The sequence below is a fragment of the Amblyomma americanum genome, chromosome 7, assembly GCF_052857255.1.
Source record: "Amblyomma americanum isolate KBUSLIRL-KWMA chromosome 7, ASM5285725v1, whole genome shotgun sequence".
NCBI classification, from domain to species: domain Eukaryota; kingdom Metazoa; phylum Arthropoda; class Arachnida; order Ixodida; family Ixodidae; genus Amblyomma; species Amblyomma americanum.
Window position 1 is genome coordinate 1,004,460 of NC_135503.1, and position 10,414 is coordinate 1,014,873.

General features: G+C 51.4%; 1 protein-coding gene across 6 annotated transcripts in view; it reads right to left on the reverse strand.

Moving 5' to 3' along the window:
* LOC144098247 (SEC14-like protein 2) overlaps positions 1-1,769 on the reverse strand; it is a 79,391-nt gene extending 77,622 nt beyond the window's left edge. Inside the window, exon 1 of one of the 6 annotated variants that reach the window (XM_077630737.1) lies at positions 1,529-1,769. In XM_077630737.1, the coding sequence (XP_077486863.1) occupies positions 1,529-1,768 (240 nt within the window). In that variant the 5' untranslated portion in view covers position 1,769. The remainder of the gene's footprint in view (positions 1-1,528) is intronic. The other 5 variants (XM_077630742.1, XM_077630740.1, XM_077630743.1 and 2 more) reach the window with 5 other exon arrangements.
* Between the last annotated feature and the right edge of the window lie 8,645 nt (positions 1,770-10,414).

The window sequence follows — 10,414 nt, forward strand, 5'->3', positions numbered from 1 at the left end:
ATCACTTTTTCCATTTCTGCCGGCGGTTCGCTTCTCTCCGTAGCTTCTCTCCGTAAAATTTACCTGGAGATCTCCTTCGCTCGACTATAGTGCTTCCTCTATCTATTCCGATTATCATCTCCTTGGGGGGAAAGCGCCAAGGCATATGCTCCGAAACCAGTGTGCGATTATGTTCAGGACTATATAATTACATCAGGTAGGTTCCTCTGCTAGAATGAGAATTCACTGCTTTTCGTTTTCAGTTCTTTTTTTTTGTACAAATACTCCGCTCCTTGTCCATGAGTGCGTTTGTATCCGCAATGCACCCTGGCCAGTCCCTCGCCGTGGGCATCAACTGGCCTCAGTAAATTGGTCGTAGAGGAAAAAGGTGCGCACACAGGCACGCACTAGCAGAAGGCACACTTCCGGCTCTTCAGCCAGCACGAGGTTGCTGTGACACTTAAGCCCATGTTACTGCCAGCATCCTGGAGTGAACAGGATGCACTAGGCCTCTTTTTTTCACGAGCAAAAAAAAACTGGTACGGTTTTAACGTAGTTAAACCGAGTAGACGTGCGAAGGCAGGTGTTTAGCCTGGCTGTATCATGGCTTGGCTTTGCTGGGTCGTCTGGCAGTGATGCATATTAGTTCGGTAGCGGTGTTAGTTGAAAAATACGACGACGTGTTGTGCACAGCGCGATCGGCTGCGGCGATAGCATAGTGCTCCCGTGCAGCGGCCTGATAAGCTGAACTGTTCGCGCTGCCGCAGGCAATCTCAGTCGCGATGATATTCATTTCATTCATTTATTTACGGTTTGGCCAAGGTCACATTGCAGGTCAAACTTCACAAAAACCCGGTGAGCCGGTTAGGCCTCATGAAGTAGTGCCTCCGCACTAACGCGAAAAATAAGACCTACAGTATGCATGCAAAAAGCGGTCCCTGCCGCTATCATGGCCGAAGGGTGTTTCTCCGCTAATTCGGAAGAGAGCCTATATACTACCAGCGTGGAATGAAACGCGAACAAGAGACCTACAATGTAAATACAAAAACGGAAACAATAGCTCCTTGATAGGAGATACAAGCGAGGTTTATTCACACTTCTAAAGCCTTCGAATTGAAGTTAACCTGCGCTAGTACTGAGCTTCACCCGGATAAGATTTTCTGTTTTCGCTGTTCGTGTTTCAGGTATCTTGCTGGCATTTCATTCGTTGCTCGTAACTGACAGTGGGCATGCCTGTGACACTACACTGAAAACTTCAATATCAACTTACATGCAAAACCCATGCCGTGAATAGAGGGCTATTCTTCAAGGAAATAAAATTCCCTCGTGTACAACAGGCGCGTGTTTATTGTTCGTATTCTAACTTGAGCAGTAATATAAAGTCGTCTTTTCGCAATTTCCTGGCAACAGTAGCTCCGACACACGCCACAAGTGAGAAAAAAAGACACTCTCACGTCGGACTACAATGTTTGGAGGCTCGCGGGCTGAAATTAACTGCATAAATTGACGCGGGGAAGCGAAAACAAGAGAGCCATTATGTAAGCCTCACCTGTTCAAGGGCGGTGCGCTGCTGCTCGTCGAGGTCCTGCAGGTAGCCGCTCATGGTGGCGAGTGTCGGCCGCCGGCTCCGTGGTCGCGTATGGGCTGCTGGGCTGCGCAAGGCCGCAGCCTTGGTCGAGACGAGCGTCGATGGAGAGACAACAGCGCGCGCCGATTCGCTAATCGAAGAGTACGCTGCTGCGTCCAACGCGGCGTGAAGGAGGACCCCCTGTTGCACCCGATTTCGCATCGCTTGCGCTGTCACATGGGCACGTGCTCACTACGCGCAGAGCTCCGGCGACTGGGAAAGAGCGCTTTTTCGCGCAGCTCTTTTTGGACCCTGGTGAAGAACCAACGATTGTTCTCTGGCACAGGGCTTGGAAGGCCTTCGTCACGGCGCCAGCCGCTATCTTAACCTGCTACGAAGAGAAGGGAAAAGCCGCTCTGGAAGCACACGTGCATTTCCAAAAGCACTGGCTATACCGTCTTTCAATAGACGAAAGCTTGCGATGAGCCGTGGATATAAGCTCACATATCCACAGCTTGTAACCAAGTGTCTAGAGAACTGCGCCTCTGGCTTTGTTAGTACAACTCCCTCATAGTTAATTACCGACTTGAGGGCTTTAGGTGCCACAAGGTCGCACAGACTGAGACGACGGAACACTGGTAACTTACAACAGTGGCTTATAGCAAAAAACCACAACGTATACAGGGTGTTTCACCTAAGACCGCGAGCAACTTTCCATAAGAGGCTTGTTGACTTGAAACAGCGCACTGTCGGTATACCAATATCAGCGGTCTAGTGCACCACAAAAGAGCTAAAAAGTGTTAAAACAGGCTGGTTAACTAATATTCGATAGCTACTTTTCAACTATTACTGCTAGGTTCCTTATTTATTAAGAGGCTTGTACCGCACTATGAGTAATATCCATTTCGAAAATGCCATCCCCGTCGATGCTACAGTGGAGCCGCACAGGGCCGTAGCCTGACCAGAAAATGAGCGGTGCAGACGCGGCGCCTCCTCGCTTTTCTGAAGGTCGGCGATCCCGCCTGCGCTGCAGCGGTAAGTGGCATTTTCGAAATTCTAAAACTGATATGGATATTACTTACGATGGGCAACAACGCTCTCAATAAATAAGACGCCTAACAATAACAGTTAAAAAGTCATGTTTATTAGCGAGTTGAGCACGGCTTAGCTGTAATGTGATGCACCGGTGGCAATGGTGTGCCGGAAAAAAGCGCCCTTCTTACTCGAAAAGGCTATTTGTAAAAAGTGCTGACAGTATCAGGTGAAACATTTTGTATATGAATGCTGTGCAAATAAGTATTGTTATTGACACCTCCCATACACCAGCCACAATGGGTTAGGCGTTCGGCTGCTGATCCTCTCATGGGTGCCACTTGTGTCCAACATGTGATATCCGTTACGGGTTTCACAATGTGTGATGTGGGAGCAGTGGTACTGTAGGAAAGCTTGTGATGGAGGCCGGGCAACATGAAGAACATGCGATGCAGGCTGGTGTTGGGATGCACCCCGCGTACTCATGGATGCTGCAACAGCACTGCGGCGACGAAGGGTTAATGAAACAGATTCTGCTGAATGTGTATAATCAGTAAATCTTACGGCACGGCTCTAGGCGGATTCAGTGGAATTTCTGAGAAATATTTGGTATGGATTCTATATGGCCGAGGCAAGCATAGGAAAACTGACAGGCCAGCAGTTTAAGGTGTTGAGGAGCACGGCGTCCGTAACGTTTCAGAAAGCCTAGAGTTCTAATATGTGCACGCCAAGTTATATCGTAACAGTGGGACTTAAACGAATCAACTGCTTCTGTTAGCATGCGGGCTATATTATACGAAAATTAAATGATTTAGAGTGACGAGTGAAATATGTAATTTTGCATTTCTGAGAGCTAAGTGTCATCACTGACAGGTATACCTCCATTTCTTTTTTTTTTCATTTTTGCGAAGAGCTTCTTGGTGGCAGCTGGTATTACTTTTATGCCACCGCCGGCGAACAAACGGATGGGGTGGCATGACATTCACATAAAATGTGCATTTCTTCTCCTCGTCTGCTTGAAGTCCAATGTCCAATCAATGCTCGAGGAGAATCTTTACTGCGCTCTTCCGCTACCGTACTGTGGCGCTGTCAGCTGCGTTTATACGAACGGTGTAAAGAATAATCTAGCACCGATCCTTGGGGAACGGCTGAGTTTAGTGGAAGGGAGTAAGAAGATTTATTATGAACAAATATGATTAGGTTCGGTTAATTCCATAATCCAGTTTAGAATGCTGGGATGAATATTTAGGTAAGAAAGCGTAAGAAAAATGCTTCGCCTTTAACAGTAGAACGCGACAGCGTCGTGCAGCGCTGGCAGGGAGTCCACAGGATTCCATCGTCCGTTCGGCGCGATATCTTGCCGCAAGACTTTCATTTGAGCTAGTTGGTTGTAGCTTGCGCCTGTCCTGTCTTGAGTGTGCTTGTCTTTGTCTTTTAGCGCCTGTACGCTTTTTTGCGTAAACCATGTCAAGATATCTTGCCCGTTGGACAAATCGCTTGGAGTCTCAGGAGTAATAATAATAATTGGTTTTTGGGGAAAGGAAATGGCGCAGTATCTGTCTCATATATCGTTGGACACCTGAACCGCGCCGTAAGGGAAGGGATAAAGGAGGGAGTGAAAGAAGAAAGGAAGAGAGAAGTGCTGTAATGGAGGGCTCCGGAATAATTTCGACCACCTGGGGATCTTTAGCGTGCACTGACATCGCACAGCACACGGGCGCCTTAGCGTTTTCCTCCATAAAAACGCTGCCGCCGCGGTCGGGTTCGAACCCGGGAACTCCGGATCAGTAGTCGAGAAGAGTCTCAGGAGGCCTCTCAAAAATTGGAGGACGCTTAAGCTTCGTCTTTAAGAGTGAGACGCGACAGCGTGTTGCAACGCTGCCAAGGAGTGCACGGAACGACGCGTGGCCCGTAGGACAATTTAAGGAAAGGACGCCTGTCTCACATATATCGGAGGACACCTGAACCGGGCTGTAAAGAAAGGAAATTGAAATGAATATTGGTTTTAAGGAAAAGAAATGACGCCTGTCTCACAATTATCGCTGGGCACCCGTACCGCGCCGTAAGGGAAGGAAAATCCCCTCCTTACGGCGCAGTTCAGGTGTCCACCGAGATGCGCCATTTTTCGCTCACGGCCAAAGACGCCGACGACACCGGCTTTTCTGCGACACGAGCTCCTTAACGCTGTTGCGTTAAAACCCATCCACCGCCCGAAAAGATCACGGACGGGCTGGACGGGCTGCGGTGCCGCTGCTCCCTGAATTTTGCCTTCCTATGTCTCCGTTCTGACTGCGATTTTAGAGCAAAGGAAAGGCGCAGTAACTGTCTCAGGTATCGGTGGACGGTTACTGACCCGCAGTGCCCGGGTTCGAACCCGACTTCGGCGGCCGCCTTTCGATGGTGGCGAAGCGCGAAGGCGCCCATGTGCTCTGCGATGTCAGTGCACGTTAAAGATCCCCAGGGGGTTGAAATTATTCCGGAGCCCTCCACTACGGCACCTCTTTCTTCCTTTCTTCTTTCACTCCCTCCGTTATCCCTCCCCTTATGGCTCGTTTCAAGTGTCCGCCGATATATGAGACAGATGCTACGCCATCCCCCCCCCAAAAAAAAACAAATATAACCAATTTCATCAACCACGCCATGAATAATAATTGGTTGTTGTGGAAAGGAAATGGCGCAATATCTGTATCCTATATCGTTTGACACCTGAACCGCGCCGTAGGGGAAGGGATAAAGGAGGAAGTGAAAGAAGAAAGGAAGAAGGAGGTGCCGTAGTGGTGGGATCCGGAATAATTTCGACTACCTGGGGATCTTTAACGTGCACTGACATCGCACAGCACACGGGCGCCTTAGCGTTTTGCCTCCATTAAAACGCACCCGCCGCGGTCGGGTTCGAACCCGGGAATTCCGGACCAGTAGCCGAGCGACCGTGTTCGGTTTCAGTTTGCGTTTATGAGGTTTTCCGTTCCAAGGCGACTTAGGCTATGGGGGCGCCGTAGTTGAGGGCTTTGGTGATTTCGGTGAGCTGCATGGGGTGCTTTAACGTGCACTGTCGTCGTACAGGGGTTGTGAAGATGAATTTGGAGGATAGGCAGACGAATCCTTTGGAGACGTCAACTGGTCCGAACGCGGAGCCCGGTGATCACACTACGGTTTCGCTTCTGCGGGTGGCAGCGTCTGTGCAACCCTTCGCTACCCCTTCGGGATTCACACGGGCAGGCAGCTGTGACCGGCCCTGTGTGCGTCATGTTTTGTGCGGGTGTCAACCATTGCGATGACATGGAACCCGTACCTCCCGAATGCCTGTGATGTACGCGTCTGTGTGCTGTTGTGGTCAGCGAATGCCACGCCAACGGAGGAACGCTACTATAGGACGCGCAGCTGACCGGAGCAGCCTCGCGTGGGCTCCGTGCTTCTGGACTCTATGTCACCAGAATACTAGATTCTTTCTTTGCCAAACGGCCCCGCCGCTGTGGCTCAGTGGTTAGGGCGCTCGACTACTGATCCGGAGCTCCCGGGTTCGAACCCGACCGCGGCGGCTGCGCCTTTATGGAGGAAAAACGCTAAGGCGCCCGTGTGCTGTGCGATGTCAGTGCACGTTAAAGATCCCCAGGTGGTCGAAATTATTCCGGAGCCCTCCACTACGGCACCTCTTCTTTCTTTCTTCTTTCACTCCCTCCTTTATCCCTTCCCTTACGGCGCGGTTCAGGTGTCCAACGATATATGAGACAGATACTGCGCCATTTCCTTTCCCCAAAAACCAATTATTATTATTATTATTATTCTTTGCCAAAAATAAGCAACGCATCCGTGAAGGTGAGAGGATCTGTTTGACACCTTCAGAGCCCGGTTCCACGTACTTTCGGCTATTTTGGACCCCTTTTCTGCTAGCGCACGGCGCAGTGCCGCGCTCTTCGCCACACCTGCGGCCATCGCTGCTCGGCTTCTCCGCCGCAGCCGTTCGCTGACCTCCAAGCAGCCAACATGGCATACCATGTCGAAGGCGTCTCCATCACCCCTGCATAGCTTGCAGCTGTCTCACACTGGGTGCGTGCCTTGGATGCACACCGTGCAGCCGCGGCACGCCAGCGCACCGTCTCGCCACCGCCTGCCTCGAACCCATCCACTACCTCCCATCCACCAACCAACACCACCTCCTGTACTGCCACTCTACGTTGTGACGTTCCCCTCCCTCGCCTCCCAGCGGAGGACTTCAAAATCGTCTTCAGATGGAGAGGTTGTGGCTTGACCTCCTCACTACCACCAGCGGAACCATGCTGCAATGGCCTCTGCACCGTTGCCAACATCGACCGCCCGCACCGCAGACCATGTACGGATCAATCCGTACAAAAACTCCCTCACTGTGAGCACCCCATCTGAGCCGCGCGCTCGACTCTACCTCCGGGTCTCGGAACTCCGCCTTAGTCCCATTTCTTACACCCTGCGTGCGTATACATAACACCACCCTGCAAAAACCTCCGCGGCATCATATACAACACTGTGGACTCCTAAACTAAGGAATAAATTGTCCAAGACCCCTAATTCGTGAATGTCAGCACTCCCTACACCATCTCCTCCGCGCGCCAGATGGGGGCTCCAAATCCATCCTAATCACCTTTGTCGACACCACCACCCTCTCCAGCACCAATGTCGTCAAGTGCGGGGCCTAGCGATGCCACCCGTTTCGCCCGAAAGCCGAGGACTGCACGAACTGTTGGGCTTTAGGCCACCGCGTGGACGTCTGTACGAAGCCCAGGTCCTCCCTCTGCCACCGCTGCGGCCAGGCCCACAATGCAATCGGACCCCCACCTGCGTCCCCTGCTGCATGCTGTGCAAGGGGGCCCACGTGAAGAGTTCGCGCTCATGCAGGCTCCGATTAGAGCGGATCGGCCCATCGTCACCATCAGCCACCTACAAGCCGCAACCTCCCCCATCAACGCCTCCCACTGGGCCCATCCTCAAGCCCTCACCGCCTTGCCGCCCCCGCCGCCGCTCTGCCTCCCGTGGTGCCCGGTCTGCTAGCGGCCACCGCTCCGTCTCCTTCCCGCCTCTGCCCAAGTCCGAGGCGTCCACCGCTCCTGCCACCACCACCACCACCAACTCTACCTCCATCGCATCACGGTAAGCTGTAAATCGCAGCCCTATACGCCGGACCCCAATATCACGGCCCTCGAGGCCACTAGATCGCTGCCCAGCAGTTGAAAATTCAGGCGTTGTCTCGCGAGCTGCAGTCCATGCTCGCGCGCATGTCCTCCTCTGCTCCTCCTCCTCCTTTTATCTCAGCTCCAGCACCTCTACAACCGACGCCTCCGCCGGAGGCAGCCGACCCCGCGCACAAACGCCGATCCCCTCCTACGACGCCGGCGCGCCCGAGCATGACGTCGTTCGCCAAACAGCCTCCTTTTTGGAGCTGTTTGAGCAGCGCATCATGGCCCGCTTGGCACTACTTGAGGAGCCCGTCGCCGCTATCGACAGTCGTGAATGTAATGGCAGGCTGGTTTCCGGGCGTATCCCTTGGCGCTCGCCCCCAAGGAGAGGAGAATCGGAATAGGCAGAGGAAGCCCTAGTCGAGCGAGGAGGGGGATCCCCAAGTAAATTCTACGGAGACAATCGAACCGCCGGCAGAAGAGCAAAAAGTGATCTATTGACTCAATTCCGCGGCAAGACTCACAGAGGTTGGTCAGTGATAAACCTGAGCGACGTAAATAAAGATTTAGTCACGGTATTCTGCAGCGCAAGAAAGTCATGGACACCTCACATTGCCTGGAACTGCACATCCGCAAACTGCACGTAAATGCCAGGTGTTGAAAATCCACTGCAGCAAGGAGAGGCTTATATGGCTCAAGTAGTAAAGACACTGGAATCGTTGAAAGCGTGCTAGAGTCAAGTAGACAGTATTTGGCACGAACGGGACAACAGGTCCCGCAAGGGCGGACTTTGCTAAAAAGTCAGCCCTGTTAAACTGTCCAAGAGAGCTATTTATGCGCGTCCTCAACTTTTTCAACGGCATGCAATTCCAGTTTGCCCAATGTACGCCGGCGGCCTATGCTCCAGTGCCGCGTTTCTGCCGCAGTATTGCAACGCCAACGAATGCCGCGCACATCTCTGTCACTACAGCCACATAGCTCAAATCGCTTACATTCGTTTCACAGCAGTATTAGTGGACGAAGAAGACTAGCTCAAATCGCTTACATTCGTTTCACAGCAGTATAAGTGGACGAAGAAGACTATGAGCAATGCACAACGCGAGAGTGTGTTGCAGTTTGAGTCGAGGCGTGTACGGCTCCGGCGATAGCCTATACTCCTCTCGCGCAGCGGCCAGCGAAGCTGATCGCGCCGCCGCGGGATCGAATCCCAGTCCCGGTTGTGTATTCTATTCATTTCTATTTGTTTATTTCACTTTCCACAAACCCACAAACATCGCAAGAACTTGCTCGGGGTTTGCCCATCGCAATAGTGCTTTCGCATCAATAATTTCTGGCATGGTACTTTCTCACAGGCTTTTGCGTAGTCTACAAAGACTGTCGGTTGCAGTCAGGTCACATGAATGAAGGAAATTGTGCCTCACTGGAAAGCTTCTTACGGAAACCATGTTGTGATGAATGAAAAGAAAAAACTGTTATAATTGAGCAAGCTCAGGATTTCACAATTTCATGATTTTACAAGGAAATATTTTATGGAAATGGGTCGATAATTTAAAGACGAGTTTTCTTTGCCCGACATGCAGATTGCGACGACCTTCCTCACTTTCCAGTCATATGCCTGAGGAGTGAGACTGAGGCTACAATAGTGACAAGTAGGTAGCGGAAATGGGCTCAGTATTTTTCAGGATATTCTGTTTAATTTCATCCATCCCGGATGTGGGTGCTAGTTTAATGTTTTCAATACAAGATGATACGCCGCCTGAGAATAAATAGCAGACATGGTTGATTCTATGATGGAACTTCTTAAAGCATTAGCAGTTTAATCACTCTTTTCTGTAAGCTGTTGAGAACGCTTTGTTGAACGTGTCAGCGCATTCAGCATCACTGACTGTCTCACCATCACCGTTAGTTCGGACAATTGTGCGCTGGTCTTGCGAGTTTACTAAATGCCAGAATTTTTTAAGGTTATTGATTATCATGTGCCCTCGCCCCGCTTTGTTCCGGACCCCGTGACCTTCTATCCTTCCAGTATTTCCGGGCAATCTTATCCAGTGTTTTGAGCCCGCAATGCCTTTTCTTTCATTAATATCAGGTCAGCGACCTCTCCATATGTTACAAATCGGACCAGCAACCTCGTGCCGGGTAGCAGGAAGCCTACAGCGGCCTCGTGCTGCACTTCGTTGACTATATGTGGACGCCATATCGGCTTCATTCATCCGAGGGCAATGCTGCACGGTTACGAGACATCGCCTCCCGCATACTAATCAGGCGTCCGTGAACATCCAAGACCAAAGCGGCAGCGATCGGATCTCGAACTGGAGACAAGATCTCACCTTTCCGCCTTCTTGTGCGCACCGACGCGGGCCTCATTGGCGCGCGTTTCTGGCCTCGCGTCGACCTTGCTGTGTCTTCTCATCCGTCCTTGCCGTGCAGCAGCAATCCTCGTTGCACGATAAGTTTAACGTCCACGAATCGCATGCGACGCCATCGCCACTCACCTTTCGAGCTAAACACATGAGGCCACGTCGGATTACACTAAATACGTTAGCATATGTGGTTAATTAGCTCCATCGGACCTGTGCTTTGACAGCCGCCCCCCCCCCCCAGAAAAAAAACGGCCTTGACTGCAAAAAACAATTGAGCATTTGGCTCATTTGAATCAGATGTAGAACCGGAACCGAATCGGAACCGA